General features: G+C 46.5%; 1 protein-coding gene and 1 long non-coding RNA gene across 2 annotated transcripts in view; both read left to right on the forward strand.

Moving 5' to 3' along the window:
- LOC140268291 (uncharacterized) overlaps positions 1-21974 on the forward strand; it is a 224728-nt gene that overhangs the window by 127390 nt on the left and 75364 nt on the right. The window lies entirely within an intron of this gene.
- On the forward strand, positions 570-21944 carry fastk (Fas-activated serine/threonine kinase). The gene is made up of 11 exons (XM_072363321.1): positions 570-718; positions 5133-5940; positions 6011-6335; positions 6441-6628; positions 6714-6862; positions 6940-7156; positions 17463-17622; positions 17742-17833; positions 20232-20925; positions 21003-21117; positions 21261-21944. Exons 2-11 carry the CDS (start codon positions 5175-5177, stop codon positions 21345-21347), a joined length of 2793 nt encoding a protein of 930 aa, XP_072219422.1. The 5' UTR covers positions 570-718; positions 5133-5174; the 3' UTR covers positions 21348-21944.

Consider the following 21974-nt stretch of genomic DNA (forward strand, 5'->3'; position numbering starts at 1 on the left):
AAACTGGGATGAGCTCATGTGGACAAAATGAAAGAGGCTACAGGAGCCTTCATGGAGCGCTGGGTCAGGCTGTGGGGAGGATGGTCACATGTGAAAACAACAGAAAACAGTTAAAAAGGTTTATTATCCCAGGTGAAAACATTGGCAGTGAGATGATCTGCTGAGAGAGGAGCTCTGATGTGTGGAAAATACCTGAAATACCAAACCTGTAGATAACTTCAGTCTGCTGTTGTGTTTCTGATGAACTAAATGTGACTTTTCACCCTGCTGAGAACAGAATTAAAGCTTTGGAAAGGTGTGAAATGAAGCCTAAACATCAGCAGTTTGTCCCAGTCAGCAGAGCATACATCAACAACAAAGACTTTCTTTAAAAATCTACATCTACTTCTACATCCTTTACTACTTATTTCATCTTCTTATTCTGATTTTATTTTGACACTGAATGTCTTGAAAATGTATTCTATGTCTACGTGCCTCTAATTTAATGAATAAAATAGTTTTAATTGAATTGAATGAACGCTGCCCGCCGGAGCCGCTGGGTGTCGCTGTGGAGCCGGCAGTCTTCCTCCAGGTGCATGCCGGGTACAGCAGGATGGCGTCTGCGGGCTGTGTGGAGGAATGAAGCGGCTGACCGCTGGCTGTTTCCTCGGTGAACCCGCACTCTCAGCGGCCGCAGGTGTTTGACAGAGCGGAGCTGCTGACGTCACTGAGCTATGAGGTAACCTGGCCGTCCGTGTCAGGCGCGTGCCACCCGTCCAAGGCCTGTTGTCCCGGGTCGTAACCCGGTGACCAGCCCAGTGATATGGTACCTGCGGGAGCTAACAGGCTAACTTAGCTTTGCCTGCCACGGCTGCTCCACCACGGTTAGCTTTTAGCTTGAGTTAGCATCACTGACAGCCTCTGACTGCATGAGGAACGTCATTTAACCATGACGTCACTTTGTTTAGGGAACGTCAGCAGGGACGTGTATGTGAAGGCGCTGACACCATAAAGGGAGGGTTTAATCTGCTAATTAGTGCATGCTGATATTAGCACGTGGCCCTGAGGTGACCCGACAGTTGGGGGAGGGGCGGTGACTGATCAGAGCTGATCGATGCCTCACAGTGGATCAGGCTAATCCCTGGATGCTGTGGATTCTCTGAGGTCGGTCTGTGGGTGTAATATGGACGGTCCTGGGGAGTTCCACAGGATGGGGTCATGGTGTCAGGTGACCTCTGCAGATTCTGTCTGATCAGCTGACTGCCACCTGTGTGATGTCATCAGGATGGAGGGGTCAGACTAAGCCAAGACATCAGGTTGATTGGGTCCTCTTCCTCTCCTCTGTTATTTCTTCATTAAACTCATCTAAGGGTCAAATATGCTCATTATAAAACTATGGAAAATATGCCGGATTTAAAACGTTTGTGGGCTGCAGGTGGAGTTTTGTGGGTAGAGATCGGGAATCGGCATTTTGGATTTGTGAAAGTTTCATGTTTGTTCACTGTGTTGTTTTCCTTTTCCTGGACTAAAGAAGACAATGCAGATTAATAAAGACTTTATTGAAAAAATAAAGCTCTTCTTCTCATCTCTCGTCACCGCTCTCCTCCGCCGTGCTGTCTTTGAACGTAGCGTTTGGTGCCGTGCTGTCTTTGAACGTAGCGCTTGGTGCCGTGCTGTCTTTGAACGTAGCGCTTGGTGCCGTGCTGTCTTTGAACGTAGCGTTTGGTGCCGTGCTGTCTTTGAACGCAGCGCTTGGTGCCATGCTGTCTTTGAACGTAGCGTTTGGTAAGTGCTGTCTTTGAACGTAGCGTTTGGTGCCGTGCTGTCTTTGAACGTAGCGCTTGGTGCCGTGCTGTCTTTGAACGTAGCGTTTGGTGCCGTGCTGTCTTTGAACGCAGCGCTTGGTGCCATGCTGTCTTTGAACGTAGCGTTTGGTAAGTGCTGTCTTTGAACGTAGCGTTTGGTGCCGTGCTGTCTTTGAACGTAGCATTTGGTGCTGTCTTTGAACGTAGCGTTTGGTGCCGTGCTGTCTTTGAACGCAGCGTTTGGTGCCGTGCTGTCTTTGAACATAGCGTTTGGTGCCGTGCTGTCTTTGAACGCAGCGTTTGGTGCCGTGCTGTCTTTGAACGTAGCATTTGGTGCTGTCTTTGAACGTAGCGTTTGGTGCCGTGCTGTCTTTGAACGTAGCATTTGGTGCTGTCTTTGAACGTAGCGTTTGGTGCCGTGCTGTCTTTGAACATAGCGTTTGGTGCCATGCTGTCTTTGAACATAGCGTTTGGTGCCGTGCTGTCTTTGAACGCAGCGTTTGGTGCCGTGCTGTCTATGAACGCAGCGCTTGGTGCCGTGCTGTCTTTGAACATAGCGTTTGGTGCCGTGCTGTCTTTGAACGCAGCGTTTGGTGCCGTGCTGTCTATGAACGCAGCGCTTGGTGCCGTGCTGTCTTTGAACATAGCGTTTGGTGCCGTGCTGTCTTTGAACGCAGCGTTTGGTGCCGTGCTGTCTTTGAACATAGAGCTTGGTGCTGTGCTGTCTTTGAACGTAGCGTTTGGTGCCGTGCTGTCTTTGAACGTAGCGTTTGGTGCCGTGCTGTCTTTGAACGTAGCGTTTGGTGAAGTGCTGTCCTTGAACGTAGCGTTTGGTGCCGTGCTGTCTTTGAACGTAGCGTTTGGTGAAGTGCTGTCCTTGAACGTAGCGTTTGGTGCCGTGCTGTCTTTGAACGTAGCGTTTGGTGCCGTGCTGTCTTTGAACGTAGCGTTTGGTGCCGTGCTGTCTTTGAACGTAGCGTTTGGTGAAGTGCTGTCCTTGAACGTAGCGTTTGGTGCCGTGCTGTCTTTGAACGTAGCGTTTGGTGCAGTGCTGTCTTTGAACGTAGCTTTTGGTGCCGTGCTGTCTTTGAACGTAGCGTTTGGTGCCGTGCTGTCTTTGAACGTAGCGTTTGGTGCCGTGCTGTCTTTGAACGTAGCGTTTGGTGAAGTGCTGTCCTTGAACGTAGCGTTTGGTGCCGTGCTGTCTTTGAACGTAGCGTTTGGTGCCGTGCTGTCTTTGAACGTAGCGTTTGGTGCCGTGCTGTCTTTGAATGTAGCGTTTGGTGCCGTGCTGTCTTTGAACGTAGCGTTTGGTGCAGTGCTGTCTTTGAACGTAGCTTTTGGTGCCGTGCTGTCTTTGAACGTAGCATTTGGTGCCGTGCTGTCTTTGAACGTAGCATTTGGTGCTGTCTTTGAACGTAGCGTTTGGTGCCGTGCTGTCTTTGAACGCAGCGTTTGCTGCCGTGCTGTCTTTGAACATAGCGTTTGGTGCCGTGCTGTCTTTGAACACAGCGTTTGGTGCCGTGCTGTCTATGAACGCAGCGCTTGGTGCCGTGCTGTCTTTGAACATAGCGTTTGGTGCCGTGCTGTCTTTGAACGTAGCGTTTGGTGCCGTGCTGTCTTTGAACGCAGCGTTTGGTGCCGTGCTGTCTATGAACGCAGCGCTTGGTGCCGTGCTGTCTTTGAACATAGCGTTTGGTGCCGTGCTGTCTTTGAACGCAGCGTTTGGTGCCGTGCTGTCTTTGAACATAGAGCTTGGTGCTGTGCTGTCTTTGAACGTAGCGTTTGGTGCTGTGCTGTCTTTGAACGTAGCGTTTGGTGAAGTGCTGTCCTTGAACGTAGCGTTTGGTGCCGTGCTGTCTTTGAACGTAGCGTTTGGTGCCGTGCTGTCTTTGAACGTAGCGTTTGGTGAAGTGCTGTCCTTGAACGTAGCGTTTGGTGCCGTGCTGTCTTTGAACGTAGCGTTTGGTGCAGTGCTGTCTTTGAACGCAGCGTTTGGTGCCGTGCTGTCTTTGAACGTAGCGTTTGGTGAAGTGCTGTCCTTGAACGTAGCGTTTGGTGCCGTGCTGTCTTTGAACGTAGCGTTTGGTGAAGTGCTGTCCTTGAACGTAGCGTTTGGTGCCGTGCTGTCTTTGAACGTAGCGTTTGGTGCCGTGCTGTCTTTGAACGTAGCGTTTGGTGAAGTGCTGTCCTTGAACGTAGCGTTTGGTGCCGTGCTGTCTTTGAACGTAGCGTTTGGTGCAGTGCTGTCTTTGAACGTAGCGTTTGGTGAAGTGCTGTCTTTGAACGTAGCGTTTGGTGCCGTGCTGTCTTTGAACGTAGCGTTTGGTGAAGTGCTGTCCTTGAACGTAGCGTTTGGTGCCGTGCTGTCTTTGAACGTAGCGTTTGGTGAAGTGCTGTCCTTGAACGTAGCGTTTGGTGCCGTGCTGTCTTTGAACGTAGCGTTTGGTGCCGTGCTGTCTTTGAACGTAGCGTTTGGTGCCGTGCTGTCTTTGAACGTAGCGTTTGGTGCAGTGCTGTCTTTGAACGTAGCGTTTGGTGCCGTGCTGTCTTTGAACGTAGCGTTTGGTGAAGTGCTGTCTTTGAACGTAGCGTTTGGTGCCGTGCTGTCTTTGAACGTAGCGTTTGGTGAAGTGCTGTCCTTGAACGTAGTGTTTGGTGCCGTGCTGTCTTTGAACGTAGCGTTTGGTGCAGTGCTGTCTTTGAACGTAGCGTTTGGTGCAGTGCTGTCTTTGAACGTAGCGTTTGGTGAAGTGCTGTCTTTGAACGTAGCGTTTGGTGCCGTGCTGTCTTTGAACGTAGCGTTTGGTGAAGTGCTGTCTTTGAACGTAGCGTTTGGTGCAGTGCTGTCTTTGAACGCAGCGTTTGGTGCCCCACTGACAGGTGGGCAGGTAACTCTCTGTGATGATATCTGTTCTAATATTGTAATGTGCCACATAGTAGCTACACTGAACGCCACCTTAGCAGCTAATGTAACAGCAGCAGCGCTCCCTTGCTGGGTGCCGTGACATCACTGATCAGATACTTCTTTCCTTTTATATTTGTTTCATGACTCAGTATTTACCTGAGCCACACCTCCTGTTTGAGGTGTGGCTCAGGTAAATCTGAAACGTGCTGTTCTTCACTTCCTTCATGGGTTAGGTTAGGGTTCTGGTGTCAGTAGAACCTGGCAGGTTCTGGTGTGAGTGGCAGTAGAACCTGGCAGGTTCTGGTGTGAGTGGCAGTAGAACCTGGCAGGTTCTGGTGCGAGTGGCAGTAGAACCTGGCAGGTTCTGGTGTGAGTGGCAGTAGAACCTGGCAGGTTCTGGTGCTGTTAAACTGTGATCTGAGCTGCTCCCTCCCCTGCAGGTGTGCTGTGCTGTGGCGTACAGGTGATCTGGCTCTTGGACTATGCTGTGTTTGTTCACTGGGCGGCGCCTCCTGAGCCAAGCTCGCCTCCTCCGCCCCGACGCTCGGTCTGTCGCCATGTACGCCACCCGCCTCTACACCGCTGCCGGAGGAGGAGGGGGAGGAGGTGGGGTTAAACAGGGGCGAAGGGCGGGCCTGGCAGTGCTTGAGGCGCCCCATCCGCCTCACCCCCACCTTCCCCACCACCCAGCCCCACCTCCCTCCACCTACCCGCTGTACCAGGGTCGCCCTGAGGCCCACAGAGGAGCACATTTCCACCATCAGTACCACCCCCACCCTTTGGCCCCGCCTCCCCTGCCCCCGCACTACCAGCACCACTCCCCCATACACACATACGGGGGAGGAGCTCCAGCCGGAGGGGCTGCTGCCGGCAGCAAGAAGAAGACGTGGAACTTCATCCATGAGAAGATGAGTTACGATACGTTCTTCACCATGAAGCGTCTGATCGAGCGCTCGCGGCGGCCTGACGAGGTGCTCCGCTGGGTCACTCAGAACCCCTCCAAAATCTCCCACAACCATTACCCCGTCGCCCTGCAGAAGATAGGACAGCTCCTGCAGGCCACGCCCCCGCCACAAACCACGAGGGACGCCGCAGACACCGAGGCCTCTGGAGGCGGATCGGAGGGGGATGGGCGACAGATCCTGGAGCATCAGGACTTCCAGACGCTCTGCAACGCCATCGTCAATGACTGCGCCAAGTTCGACAACTTCAGCATCGTCAACTGCCTGTATGCTGTGGCGGCACTCGGTGAGTCTCTGCACGCTGTCCACAAACGCCCCCCTCTGACATCACTCAACCTCCTCTGTTCTGATCTCAGGTCTTCCCAGTGACTCCCAGGTGGTCCAGGTTCTTGAGGCTGAGTCCCAGTCCAGATTGAACCAGTTCAACCAGAAGGACGTGTCCATGGTGTTCAGCTCCAGCATGAAGCTCCACCCGGGCAGCCAGCACCCGCTAACTGAGGCCTGCCTGGCCGGCCTCGAGAAAAACCTGGAGCGAGAGCGCCACCCGCAGACGCTGTTCCTGCTGCTCTCATACTACAGACTCAAGTGGCACTCGCTGCAGACGTCTGAACCCGCCACAGCTGCTGCCTCTAATAGCAACTCTAACACACCTCCAAACCCGGAACAACTGCTTGCCAACAGGTGGGTAATAAACGTCACCTGACCCGTTCAGCTCAGCTCGCTGAGAGCTCTCTGCCCTTCACTTACCTGCTTTTAGAGGAGTCTTCATGTCTGCTCTGTCCTCAGGAAGATCCTGCGGCTCGTCAAACACACTCTGGCCAGTGTCAGCGGGGTCCGTGACCAGGAGATGGCGCTGCTGGACGAGATGCTGGCGGCGTGCGCACGTGAGGCCAGCAACAAGAGCCTGGAACTGATCTTTAGCTCTCACCTGTTCTACCAGAACAGACAGGAGAAGTTCATCAGCAGCCTGGCAGGTGGGCCTGCTCTTACCTGTCGACCAGGTGTTTGCTGACCAGAAACCGGCTGTTCTCACACCTACCGTGTTTACTTCTCCCACAGAGGAGTTGCCCAAAAAGGTGGACAGCATCACTCCATACACCATGGCTCTGATCGCCAAATACATCGCCCGCCATCGCCTCAGGGAGATGCGACTACTTGACACCATCGCTGACTTTCTGGTAAAGAAAGCGGAGTATCTGGACAGTAAGGTGAGGACTGCTGTGTGCTCTGGTGGTTTTTAACCATTTGGACAGGACTGTGCCGACTGTTCTGTCTGTGTTCTCAGGTGATCCAGAAACTGGTGTTCCCATTCAGCAGGATGAGCTATCGTCCATCCAGTGAGCAGCAGTTCTTCTCTCAGCTGGAGGAGGTGGTGGAGCTGAAGGCCCTCAGCTCACCGCTTGCTACCGTCAACATCCTCATGTCTCTATTCCAGCTGGGACATTTCCCCGGTCGGGTTCTGCACAGAGTCTTCTCCTCGGCCTTCATCAGCAACGTTACCAGTCAGTACCTCCAAGCAGCTGGTATAATACGAGTATGACCAGTACACCACCACCATACCCAGAAAAACACCAGCATAACCACGATACAAGCATAACCAGTAGAACATCAGCGTAACCAGAATAATACCAGTTTAACCAGTACAAAACCAGTCTAATACCAGTATGTACAGCGTTAAAGCAATATCATTCATATAAGTTGAATTTTTAGTGCCAAATTACAATGTCATCTCAAGGCACTAAAACGATAGTCCAATGAGAATCAAATTCATTGTAATAGAATCATATTCCTGTCATTCAATTTATATAACCAGCCTTTATAACCAGCGTTACCCCTTTATAACCAGGTTACAGCAGTATAACCATCGTTACCCCTTTATAACCAGGTTACAGCAGTATAACCAACGTTACCCCTTTATAACCATCGTTACACCTTTATAACCAGGTTACAGCAGTATAACCAGCGTTACCCCTTTATAACCAGGTTACAGCAGTATAACCAGCGTTACACCTTTATAACCAGGTTACAGCAGTATAACCAGGTTACAGCAGTATAACCAGCGTTACACCTTTATAACCAGCGTTACCCCTTTATAACCAGATTACAGCAGTATAACCATCGTTACCCCTTTATAACCATCGTTACACCTTTATAACCAGGTTACAGCAGTATAACCAGCGTTACCCCTTTATAACCAGCGTTACACCTTTATAACCAGGTTACAGCAGTATAACCATCGTTACCCCTTTATAACCATCGTTACACCTTTATAACCAGGTTACAGCAGTATAACCATCGTTACCCCTTTATAACCATCGTTACACCTTTATAACCAGGTTACAGCAGTATAACCAGCGTTACCCCTTTATAACCAGCGTTACAGCAGTATAATCAGCGTTACCCCTTTATAACCAGGTTACAGCAGTATAACCAGGTTACCCCTTTATAACCAGGTTACAGCAGTATAACCAGCGTTACCCCTTTATAACCAGGTTACAGCAGTATAACCAACGTTACCCCTTTATAACCATCGTTACCCTTTTATAACCATCGTTACACCTTTATAACCAGCGTTACCCCTTTATAACCAGGTTACAGCAGTATAACCAGCGTTACCCCTTTATAACCAGGTTACAGAAGTATAACCAGCGTTACCCCTTTATAACCAGCGTTACCCCTTTATAACCAGGTTACAGCAGTATAACCATCGTTACCCCTTTATAACCATCGTTACCCCTTTATAACCAGGTTACAGCAGTATAACCAGCGTTACCCCTTTATAACCAGGTTACAGAAGTATAACCAGCGTTACCCCTTTATAACCAGGTTACAGCAGTATAACCATCGTTACCCCTTTATAACCAGCGTTACCCCTTTATAACCAGGTTACAGCAGTATAACCATCGTTACACCTTTATAACCATCGTTACACCTTTATAACCAGGTTACACCTCTATAACCAGGTTACAGCAGTATAACCAGGTTACACCTTTATAACCAGGTTACAGCAGTATAACCATCGTTACCCCTTTATAACCAGCGTTACACCTTTATAACCAGGTTACAGCAGTATAACCAGCGATACACCTTTATAACCATCGTTACACCTTTATAACCAGGTTACAGCAGTATAACCAGCGTTACCCCTTTATAACCAGCGTTACCCCTTTATAACCAGGTTACAGCAGTATAACCATCGTTACCCCTTTATAACCATCGTTACACCTTTATAACCAGGTTACAGCAGTATAACCAACGTTACCCCTTTATAACCATCGTTACACCTTTATAACCATCGTTACACCTTTATAACCATCGTTACACCTTTATAACCATCGTTACACCTTTATAACCATCGTTACACCTTTATAACCAGGTTACAGCAGTATAACCAGCGTTACCCCTTTATAACCATCGTTACACCTTTATAACCAGCGTTACCCCTTTATAACCAGGTTACAGCAGTATAACCAGCGTTACCCCTTTATAACCATCGTTACACCTTTATAACCAGCGTTACCCCTTTATAACCAGGTTACAGCAGTATAACCAACGTTACCCCTTTATAACCATCGTTACACCTTTATAACCATCGTTACCCCTTTATAACCAGGTTACAGCAGTATAACCATCGTTACACCTTTATAACCAGCGTTACCCCTTTATAACCAGGTTACAGCAGTATAGCCAACGTTACCCCTTTATAACCAGGTTACACCTTTATAACCATCGTTACACCTTTATAACCATCGTTACACCTTTATAACCAGCGTTACCCCTTTATAACCAGGTTACAGCAGTATAACCAGCGTTACCCCTTTATAACCAGCGTTACCCCTTTATAACCAGGTTACAGCAGTATAACCAGCGTTACCCCTTTATAACCATCGTTACACCTTTATAACCAGCGTTACCCCTTTATAACCAGGTTACAGCAGTATAACCAACGTTACCCCTTTATAACCATCGTTACCCCTTTATAACCAGGTTACAGCAGTATAACCATCGTTACACCTTTATAACCAGCGTTACCCCTTTATAACCATCGTTACACCTTTATAACCATCGTTACCCCTTTATAACCAGGTTACAGCAGTATAACCATCGTTACACCTTTATAACCATCGTTACCCCTTTATAACCAGGTTACAGCAGTATAACCATCGTTACACCTCTATAACCAACGTTACCCCTTTATAACAAGGTTACAGCAGTATAACCAGCGTTACACCTTTATAACAAGGTTACAGCAGTATAACCAGCGTTACCCCTTTATAACCAGGTTACAGCAGTATAACCATCGTTACCCCTTTATAACCATCGTTACACCTTTATAACCATCGTTACCCCTTTATAACCAGGTTACAGCAGTATAACCAGCGTTACCCCTTTATAACAAGGTTACAGCAGTATAACCATCGTTACCCCTTTATAACCAGGTTACACCTTTATAACCAGCGTTACAGCAGTATAACCAGCGTTACCCCTTTATAACCAGGTTACAGCAGTATAACCATCGTTACACCTCTATAACCAACGTTACCCCTTTATAACAAGGTTACAGCAGTATAACCAGCGTTACCCCTTTATAACAAGGTTACAGCAGTATAACCAGCGTTACACCTTTATAACAAGGTTACAGCAGTATAACCATCGTTACCCCTTTATAACCAGGTTACACCTTTATAACCAGCGTTACAGCAGTATAACCAGCGTTACCCCTTTATAACCAGGTTACAGCAGTATAACCATCGTTACCCCTTTATAACCATCGTTACCCCTTTATAACCGCGTTACACCTTTATAACCATCGTTACCCCTTTATAACCAGGTTACAGCAGTATAACCAGCGTTACACCTTTATAACCAGGTTACATTAGTATAACCATCGTTACCCCTTTATAACCAGGTTACAGCAGTATAACCAGCGTTACACCTTTATAACCAGGTTACAGCAGCATAACCAGCGTTACACCTTTATAACCAGGTTACAGCAGCATAACCAGCGTTACACCTTTATAACCAGGTTACAGCAGCATAACCAGCGTTACACCTTTATAACCAGGTTACAGCAGTATAACGAGCGTTACACCTTTATAACCAGGTTACAGCAGTATAACCAGCGTTACACCTTTATAACCAGGTTACAGCAGCATAACCAGCGTTACACCTTTATAACCAGCGTTACCCCTTTATAACCAGGTTACAGCAGTATAACCATCGTTACCCCTTTATAACCAGCGTTACAGCAGTATAACCAACGTTACCCCTTTATAACCAGCGTTACCCCTTTATAACCAGCGTTACCCCTTTATAACCAGCGTTACCCCTTTATAACCAGCGTTACACCTTTATAACAAGGTTACAGCAGTATAACCAGCGTTACACCTTTATAACCAGCGTTACACCTTTATAACCAGCGTTACACCTTTATAACCAGGTTACAGCAGTATAACCAGCGTTACACCTTTATAACCAGGTTACAGCAGTATAACCAGCGTTACACCTTTATAACCAGCGTTACCCCTTTATAACCAGGTTACAGCAGTATAACCAGCGTTACCCCTTTATAACCAGCGTTACAGCAGTATAACCAGCGTTACCCCTTTATAACCAGGTTACAGCAGTATAACCAGGTTACAGCAGTATAACCAGCGTTACCCCTTTATAACCAGGTTACAGCAGTATAACCAGCGTTACCCCTTTATAACCAGGTTACAGCAGTATAACCATCGTTATACCTTTATAACCAGGTTACAGCAGTATAACCAGCGTTACCCCTTTATAACCAGGTTACTGCAGTATAACCAGCGTTACCCCTTTATAACCAGGTTACTGCAGTATAACCAGGTTACAGCAGTATAACCAGCGTTACCCCTTTATAACCAGGTTACTGCAGTATAACCAGGTTACAGCAGTATAACCAGGTTACAGCAGTATAACCAGCGTTACACCTTTATAACCAGGTTACAGCAGTATAACCAGGTTACTGCAGTATAACCAGGTTACTGCAGTATAACCAGGTTACAGCAGTATAACCAGGTTACAGCAGTATAACCAGCGTTACACCTTTATAACCAGCGTTAAACCTTTATAACCAGGTTACAGCAGTATAACCAGGTTACACCTTTATAACCAGGTTACACCTTTATAACCAGGTTACAGCAGTATAACCAGGTTACAGCAGTATAACCAGGTTACAGCAGTATAACCAGCGTTAAACCTTTATAACCAGGTTACAGCAGTATAACCAGGTTACAGCAATATAACCAGGTTACACCTTTATAACCAGGTTACACCTCTATAACCAGCGTTACCCCTTTATAACCAGGTTACAGCAGTATAACCAGCGTTACCCCTTTATAACCAGGTTACAGCAGTATAACCAGCGTTACCCCTTTATAACCAGGTTACAGCAGTATAACCAGGTTACAGCAGTATAATCAGGTTACCCCTTTATAACCAGCGTTACCCCTTTATAACCAGGTTACTGCAGTATAACCAGCGTTACCCCTTTATAACCAGGTTACAGCAGTATAACCAGCGTTACCCCTTTATAACCAGGTTACACCTTTATAACCAGGTTACAGCAGTATAACCAGGTTACACCTTTATAACCAGCGTTACCCCTTTATAACCAGGTTACAGCAGTATAACCAGGTTACACCTTTATAACCAGGTTACAGCAGTATAACCAGCGTTACCCCTTTATAACCAGGTTACACCTTTATAACCAGGTTACAGCAGTATAACCAGCGTTACCCCTTTATAACCAGGTTACAGCAGTATAACCAACGTTACCCCTTTATAACCAGCGTTACCCCTTTATAACCAGGTTACTGCAGTATAACCAGCGTTACCCCTTTATAACCAGGTTACAGCAGTATAACCAGCGTTACCCCTTTATAACCAACGTTACCCCTTTATAACCAGCGTTACCCCTTTATAACCAGGTTACAGCAGTATAACCAGCGTTACCCCTTTATAACCAGGTTACAGCAGTATAACCAGCGTTACCCCTTTATAACTAGGTTACAGCAGTATAACCAGCGTTACACCTTTATAACCAGGTTACAGCAGTATAATCAGGTTACCCCTTTATAACCAGGTTACTGCAGTATAACCAGCGTTACCCCTTTATAACCAGGTTACAGCAGTATAACCAGCGTTACCCCTTTATAACCAGGTTACAGCAGTATAACCAGCGTTACCCCTTTATAACCAGGTTACAGCAGTATAACCAGCGTTACCCCTTTATAACCAGGTTACAGCAGTATAACCAGCGTTACCCCTTTATAACCAGGTTACACCTTTATAACCAGCGTTACCCCTCTATAACCAGGTTACAGCAGTATAACCAGGTTACACCTTTATAACCAGGTTACAGCAGTATAACCAGCGTTACCCCTTTATAACCAGGTTACACCTTTATAACCAGCGTTACCCCTCTATAACCAGGTTACAGCAGTATAACCAGGTTACACCTTTATAATCAGGTTACCCCTTTATAACCAGCGTTACCCCTTTATAACCAGGTTACTGCAGTATAACCAGCGTTACCCCTTTATAACCAGGTTACACCTTTATAACCAGCGTTACCCCTCTATAACCAGGTTACAGCAGTATAACCAGGTTACACCTTTATAACCAGGTTACAGCAGTATAACCAGCGTTACCCCTTTATAACCAGGTTACACCTTTATAACCAGGTTACAGCAGTATAACCAGGTTACAGCAGTATAACCAGCGTTACCCCTTTATAACCAGGTTACACCTTTATAACCAGGTTACAGCAGTATAACCAGGTTACAGCAGTATAACCAGCGTTACCCCTTTATAACCAGGTTACAGCAGTATAACCAGCGTTACCCCTTTATAACCAGGTTACAGCAGTATAATCAGGTTACCCCTTTATAACCAGCGTCACCCCTTTATAACCAGGTTACTGCAGTATAACCAGCGTTACCCCTTTATAACCAGGTTACACCTTTATAACCAGGTTACAGCAGTATAACCAGCGTTACCCCTTTATAACCAGGTTACAGCAGTATAACCAGCGTTACCCCTTTATAACCAGGTTACACCTTTATAACCAGGTTACACCTTTATAACCAGCGTTACACCTTTATAACCAGCGTTACACCTTTATAACCAGGTTACAGCAGTATAACCAGCGTTACACCTTTATAACCAGGTTACAGCAGTATAACCAGCGTTACACCTTTATAACCAGCGTTACCCCTTTATAACCAGGTTACAGCAGTATAACCAGCGTTACCCCTTTATAACCAGCGTTACATCTTTATAACCAGCGTTACCCCTTTATAACCAGGTTACAGCAGTATAACCAGCGTTACCCCTTTATAACCAGGTTACAGCAGTATAACCAGGTTACAGCAGTATAACCAGCGTTACCCCTTTATAACCAGGTTACAGCAGTATAACCAGCGTTACCCCTTTATAACCAGGTTACAGCAGTATAACCAGCGTTACCCCTTTATAACCAGGTTACAGCAGTATAACCATCGTTATACCTTTATAACCAGGTTACAGCAGTATAACCAGCGTTACCCCTTTATAACCAGGTTACTGCAGTATAACCAGCGTTACCCCTTTATAACCAGGTTACTGCAGTATAACCAGGTTACAGCAGTATAACCAGCGTTACCCCTTTATAACCAGGTTACTGCAGTATAACCAGGTTACAGCAGTATAACCAGGTTACAGCAGTATAACCAGCGTTACACCTTTATAACCAGGTTACAGCAGTATAACCAGGTTACTGCAGTATAACCAGGTTACTGCAGTATAACCAGGTTACAGCAGTATAACCAGGTTACAGCAGTATAACCAGCGTTACACCTTTATAACCAGCGTTAAACCTTTATAACCAGGTTACAGCAGTATAACCAGGTTACACCTTTATAACCAGGTTACACCTTTATAACCAGGTTACACCTTTATAACCAGGTTACAGCAGTATAACCAGGTTACAGCAGTATAACCAGGTTACAGCAGTATAACCAGCGTTAAACCTTTATAACCAGGTTACAGCAGTATAACCAGGTTACAGCAGTATAACCAGCGTTAAACCTTTATAACCAGGTTACAGCAGTATAACCAGGTTACAGCAATATAACCAGGTTACACCTTTATAACCAGGTTACACCTCTATAACCAGCGTTACCCCTTTATAACCAGGTTACAGCAGTATAACCAGCGTTACCCCTTTATAACCAGGTTACAGCAGTATAACCAGCGTTACCCCTTTATAACCAGGTTACAGCAGTATAACCAGGTTACAGCAGTATAATCAGGTTACCCCTTTATAACCAGCGTTACCCCTTTATAACCAGGTTACTGCAGTATAACCAGCGTTACCCCTTTATAACCAGGTTACAGCAGTATAACCAGGTTACACCTTTATAACCAGCGTTACCCCTTTATAACCAGGTTACAGCAGTATAACCAGGTTACACCTTTATAACCAGGTTACAGCAGTATAACCAGCGTTACCCCTTTATAACCAGGTTACACCTTTATAACCAGGTTACAGCAGTATAACCAGCGTTACCCCTTTATAACCAGGTTACAGCAGTATAACCAACGTTACCCCTTTATAACCAGCGTTACCCCTTTATAACCAGGTTACTGCAGTATAACCAGCGTTACCCCTTTATAACCAGGTTACAGCAGTATAACCAGCGTTACCCCTTTATAACCAACGTTACCCCTTTATAACCAGCGTTACCCCTTTATAACCAGGTTACAGCAGTATAACCAGCGTTACCCCTTTATAACCAGGTTACAGCAGTATAACCAGCGTTACCCCTTTATAACTAGGTTACAGCAGTATAACCAGCGTTACACCTTTATAACCAGGTTACAGCAGTATAATCAGGTTACCCCTTTATAACCAGGTTACTGCAGTATAACCAGCGTTACCCCTTTATAACCAGGTTACAGCAGTATAACCAGCGTTACCCCTTTATAACCAGGTTACAGCAGTATAACCAGCGTTACCCCTTTATAACCAGGTTACAGCAGTATAACCAGCGTTACCCCTTTATAACCAGGTTACAGCAGTATAATCAGGTTACCCCTTTATAACCAGCGTTACCCCTTTATAACCAGGTTACTGCAGTATAACCAGCGTTACCCCTTTATAACCAGGTTACAGCAGTATAACCAGCGTTACCCCTTTATAACCAGGTTACACCTTTATAACCAGGTTACAGCAGTATAACCAGGTTACAGCAGTATAACCAGCGTTACCCCTTTATAACCAGGTTACAGCAGTATAACCAGCGTTACCCCTTTATAACCAGGTTACAGCAGTATAACCAGCGTTACCCCTTTATAACCAGGTTACAGCAGTATAACCAGCGTTACCCCTTTATAACCAGGTTACAGCAGTATAATCAGGTTACCCCTTTATAACCAGCGTTACCCCTTTATAACCAGGTTACTGCAGTATAACCAGCGTTACCCCTTTATAACCAGGTTACACCTTTATAACCAGCGTTACACCTTTATAACCAGGTTACAGCAGTATAACCAGCGTTACCCCTTTATAACCAGGTTACACCTTTATAACCAGGTTACAGCAGTATAACCAGGTTACACCTTTATAACCAGCGTTACCCCTTTATAACCAGGTTACACCTTTATAACCAGCGTTACCCCTTTATAACCAGGTTACAGCAGTATAACCAGCGTTACCCCTTTATAACCAGGTTACAGCAGTATAACCAGCGTTACCCCTTTATAACCAGGTTACAGCAGTATAACCAGCGTTACCCCTTTATAACCAGGTTACAGCAGTATAACCAGCGTTACCCCTTTATAACCAGGTTACAGCAGTATAACCAGCGTTACACCTTTATAACCAGGTTACAGCAGTATAACCAGGTTACCCCTTTATAACCAGGTTACTACAGTATAACCAGCGTTACCCCTTTATAACCAGCGTTACCCCTTTATAACCAGGTTACCCCTTTATAACCAGGTTACCCCTTTATAACCAGGTTACAGCAGTATAACCAGGTTACAGCAGTATAATCAGGTTACCCCTTTATAACCAGCGTTACCCCTTTATAACCAGGTTACAGCAGTATAACCAGCGTTACCCCTTTATAACCAGGTTACTGCAGTATAACCAGCGTTACCCCTTTATAACCAGGTTACACCTTTATAACCAGCGTTACCCCTTTATAACCAGGTTACAGCAGTATAACCAGCGTTACCCCTTTATAACCAGGTTACAGCAGTATAACCAGCGTTACCCCTTTATAACCAGCGTTACCCCTTTATAACCAGCGTTACCCCTTTATAACCAGGTTACCCCTTTATAACCAGGTTACCCCTTTATAACCAGGTTACAGCAGTATAACCAGCGTTACCCCTTTATAACCAGGTTACTGCAGTATAACCAGGTTACCCCTTTATAACCAGGTTACCCCTTTATAACCAGGTTACAGCAGTATAACCAGGTTACACCTTTATAACCAGGTTACAGCAGTATAACCAGGTTACACCTCTATAACCAGGTTACAGCAGTATAACCAGGTTACAGCAGTATAACCAGGTTACAGCAGTATAACCAGGTTACCCCTTTATAACCAGGTTACAGCAGTATAACCAGGTTACTGCAGTATAACCAGGTTACAGCAGTATAACCAGGTTACACCTTTATAACCAGGTTACTGCATTATAACCAGGTTACTGCAGTATAACCAGGTTACAGCAGTATAACCAGGTTACACCTTTATGCCTCTATAATACCCGTTTTGTCCCACCCCCCCACAGACAGTCCGTATGCCCTCATCGTCCGGAGGTACCTGTCTCTGCTAGACGCCGCTGTGGAGTTGGAGTTCCGAGACTACAAGGGTCCTCGGCTGCAGGATACACACAAGGTGCTGATGTTTGACCACGCCCTGACAGCTGACGAGGTCAACCGCAAGTACAGGTACCACCTGCACACCGATATGAGCTGCTTTAAATTATCAGCAGCTATCATAGACTGAAGCAGAACATACAGAACTGGACCACTGCCTCTGCCTGGTTCTGATTGGTCTCTGGTGTCAGTTATAAAGGTCTCGTGGCCGAGGCTCTGCGACAGCTGGTGGGAGAACAGAACTACAAGCAGGATGAAGTTTTAGCCCCGGGATACTACACAGGTACTACACTGCTACTACGCTGGTATTACACAGGTACTACACTGCTACTACGCTGGTATTACACAGGTACTATACTGCTACTACACTGGTATTACACAGGTACTATACTGCTACTACGCTGGTATTACACAGGTACTATACTGCTACTACGCTGGTATTACACAGGTACTATACTGCTACTACGCTGGTATTACACAGGTACTATACTGCTACTACGCTGGTATTACACAGGTACTATACTGCTACTACGCTGGTATTACACAGGTACTATACTGCTACTACGCTGGTATTACACAGGTACTATACTGCTACTACGCTGGTATTACACAGGTACTACACTGCTACTATGCTGGTATTACACAGGTACTATACTGCTACTACGCTGGTATTACACAGGTACTACACTGCTACTATGCTGGTATTACACAGGTACTACACTGCTACTATGCTGGTATTACACAGGTACTATGCTGCTACTACGCTGGTATTACACAGGTACTATGCTGGTATTACACAGGTACTACACAGGTACTACGCTGGTATTACACAGGTACTACCTTGTACTACACTACATAGGTACCATTCTAGTACTAAGTCTAACATCATTAAATTATAAATTATTCAATTTATACGGAGCTAATTATAAAAGCTACTTTTATAGCTAAGGAAAGCAACAGATTCCACTGAAACTTCTCTTTGATCCAGGCGACTGTGGAGAGAAAAAACTCTGAACAGAACTTTACAGGTTTTGCTCTGTGCAACAGAGTACTGTGTTGTATTACACATAGTACACAGTACCACAGAGTATTACAGAGTACTACAGAGTATTACAGAGTACCACAGTATTACACGGTACTACAGACTACTACAGAGTACCACAGAGTACTACAGAGTACCACAGAGTACTACAGAGTATTACAGAGTACCACAGAGTACTACAGTATTACACGGTACCACAGAGTACCACAGAGTACCACAGAGTATTACAGAGTACCACAGAGTACTACAGTATTACACGGTACCACATAGTACCACAGAGTATTACAGAGTATTACAGAGTACTACAGAGTACCACACAGTACTACAGTATTACATGGTACCACAGAGTACCACAGAGTACCACAGTATTACAGAGTACCACAGAGTACTACAGAGTACTACAGAGTACTACAGAGTACTACAGAGTACCACAGAGTACTACAGAGTACTACAGAGTACCACAGAGTACCATAGTATTACAGAGTACCACAGAGTACCACAGTATTACAGAGTACCACAGAGTACCACAGTATTACAGAGTACCACAGAGTACCACAGTATTACAGAGTACCACAGAGTACCACAGTATTACAGAGTACCACAGAGTACCACAGTATTACAGAGTACCACAGAGTACCACAGTATTACAGAGTACCACAGAGTACCACAGTATTACAGAGTACCACAGAGTACCACAGTATTACAGAGTACCACAGAGTACCACAGTATTACAGAGTACCACAGAGTACCACAGTATTACAGAGTACCACAGAGTACCACAGTATTACAGAGTACCACAGAGTACCACAGTATTACAGAGTACCACAGAGTACCACAGTATTACAGAGTACCACAGAGTACCACAGTATTACAGAGTACCACAGAGTACCACAGTATTACAGAGTACCACAGAGTACCACAGTATTACAGAGTACCACAGAGTACCACAGTATTACAGAGTACCACAGAGTACCACAGTATTACAGAGTACCACAGAGTACCACAGTATTACAGAGTACCACAGAGTACCACAGTATTACAGAGTACCACAGAGTACCACAGTATTACAGAGTACCACAGAGTACCACAGTATTACAGAGTACCACAGAGTACCACAGAGTACCACAGAGTACCACAGAGTACCACAGTATTACAGAGTACCACAGAGTACCACAGTATTACAGAGTACCACAGAGTACCACAGAGTATTACAGAGTACCACAGAGTACCACAGAGTATTACAGAGTACCACAGAGTACCACAGAGTACCACAGAGTACTACAGAGTACCACAGAGTACCACAGAGTACCACAGAGTACCATAGTACCACAGAGTATTACAGAGTACCACAGAGTACCACAGAGTACCACAGAGTACCACAGTATTACAGAGTACCACAGAGTACTACAGAGTACCACAGAGTACCATAGTACCACAGAATATTACAGAGTACCACAGAGTACCACAGAGTACCACAGAGTACCTCAGAGTACCACAGAGTACCTCAGAGTACTACAGAGTACTACAGAGTACTACAGTAATACACGGTACTACAGAGTACCACAGGGTACCACAGAGTACCACAGAGTACCACAGAGTACCATAGTACCAACAGACCCGTGTCTCTCTGTCTCTGCAGACTTTGTCCTCTGGTTGGATGGTTCCGGTCGGGTTCTGCCCATCAGGTCTGGATCTGGTGTACCTCTTAACATTGTTCCTTCATCCTGTGTCACCATGGCGACCAAGATTGCTGACGATGCGGTTGCTGTGGTGACTTCAGAGCTACAGACGTTTTCTCCATTCACGCCGTTGGAGGGTGACACCGAGCACCCGTGTCAGGTGACTGAAGGAGTGGGCGGAGCCATGGAGGCTCGGTCCTTCCTGCCCCACCACATCTGCAGTGCAGCGGGGGCCTCGACGGCATCGGGGCCTGGGACCAATGGCGGGCCCCTGGACTATGGCCCCTACTACGTTCAAGCAGCAGAGTACTACTCCAGCCTGGCCAAGGAGCACTCTGTGGAGAGTCAGGACAGCTCCACGCTCAGCAGCCCCCCCTCTGACAGCCTGGCCCCGCCTGGGGCCCCTGGAGCTGCAGGGGCCTCCGCACCAGACTCCCTCTTTCAGTTCTCCATTGGCAAGATCCTGGAGGACGAGGGGGCCACAGGGTCCCCGGAGGGTCAGGGGTCAGACCACCAGCTGCCAGGATTCTACGAAGGAGGGACGTACCCCGAAGGGTCAGGGGCCGACAGAGGGCCCACGACCCCCACACAGCTTCAGTCCACAGACCGACCGGAACCAGAACACCGGCAAACCGAGCAGAGGCAGATCCACAGGTCGGTCCCACTCACTCAGAGCCGTGGTCCGGTTAGAACCCAGCCGGAGCAAACTAACTGCTGTCTGGTCTCTGCAGGGTCATCATGTCTGTCAACGACAAGTGGCACTACTGCCACAACTCGGAGGTTCTGGTCGGGTCCAGAGCCATGAGGGACCGGCATCTGAGGCTACTGGGTTACATCATCCTGCAGGTGAGTCTACCAGTCCGGCAGCTGTTCCCAATCCCAGCAGATCTGTTGCCTTGGTGCTGTTTCAGGGTTAAGTGGTTCCTGAGTTGAGTCTTTTGGAAACGGATCACAGGACTGCGGTCATGTTCTCTTTTGTCCCTCGTCAGCTACCATACCACGAACTGGAGAAGCTGAACGGCATCGAGGAGGTGAAGCAGTACCTGCACAAGAAGCTGCTGGACGTCCCACGATGACTGAGAGAGTGCATGTGTGTGCGCACGTGTGACCCAGCGACACTTTAACCACCACCAACCAAACTCCATGTCATTTTTACAGGATTTAAGGAACGCTGTGAGGCCGATTAACTCCTTCATTCATCAGTTTCTCATGACAGATTGATCAATAACAAACGGATCAATGTGTGGCCCTGCAGCTGATTAAAGGAGCATTCTGCTGATCTTATTGGTTCCTGCAGATCCACCCACCACACGGTGGGGTTCAGGCTACTGTTTCACTTCTACCCTCACCTGTCCAGGTGAAAAGCAGCAAAGTGGTCTTTAAATGTGCTGTGATCTGATTGGTCGCTGTGTGGGTAAACCTTCCTTTTTTTCGTTGGGGGGAGGGGCAGGATTATTTTATAAAGTTTGGGGTAACCGTGGTAACGCCAGTGTATGTGGGACTATTTTGTAAAACGTGCCAAAGGCTCAAACGAGACGGCGGCTTCAGCAGGTGATTGTCGGGGTCAAAGGTCAGATTATTTATTTGTGTATCTGGTGACGGACAAAAAGAAGTTTGTTTATATTCTATAAATCTATAAACTGAACTGTGTATAAAAGCTGAAACAACCTGAAGAGACTCGTGGCGTCTTTATTCACTGTTGC

The sequence above is a fragment of the Leuresthes tenuis genome, unplaced genomic scaffold (assembly GCF_036924035.1).
Source record: "Leuresthes tenuis unplaced genomic scaffold, fLeuTen1.0.hap1 SCAF_14, whole genome shotgun sequence".
Classification (NCBI taxonomy): domain Eukaryota; kingdom Metazoa; phylum Chordata; class Actinopteri; order Atheriniformes; family Atherinopsidae; genus Leuresthes; species Leuresthes tenuis.

Bases quoted from the DNA above. Each gene is read 5' to 3' on its own strand.
- fastk (XM_072363321.1), top strand. From the start codon at position 5,175: ATGCTGTGTTTGTTCACTGGGCGGCGCCTCCTGAGCCAAGCTCGCCTC. The intron at 5,941-6,010 runs GTGAGTCTCTGC...TTCTGATCTCAG, and splicing joins GTATGCTGTGGCGGCACTCG to GTCTTCCCAGTGACTCCCAG. The intron at 20,926-21,002 runs GTCGGTCCCACT...TGGTCTCTGCAG, and splicing joins GAGCAGAGGCAGATCCACAG to GGTCATCATGTCTGTCAACG.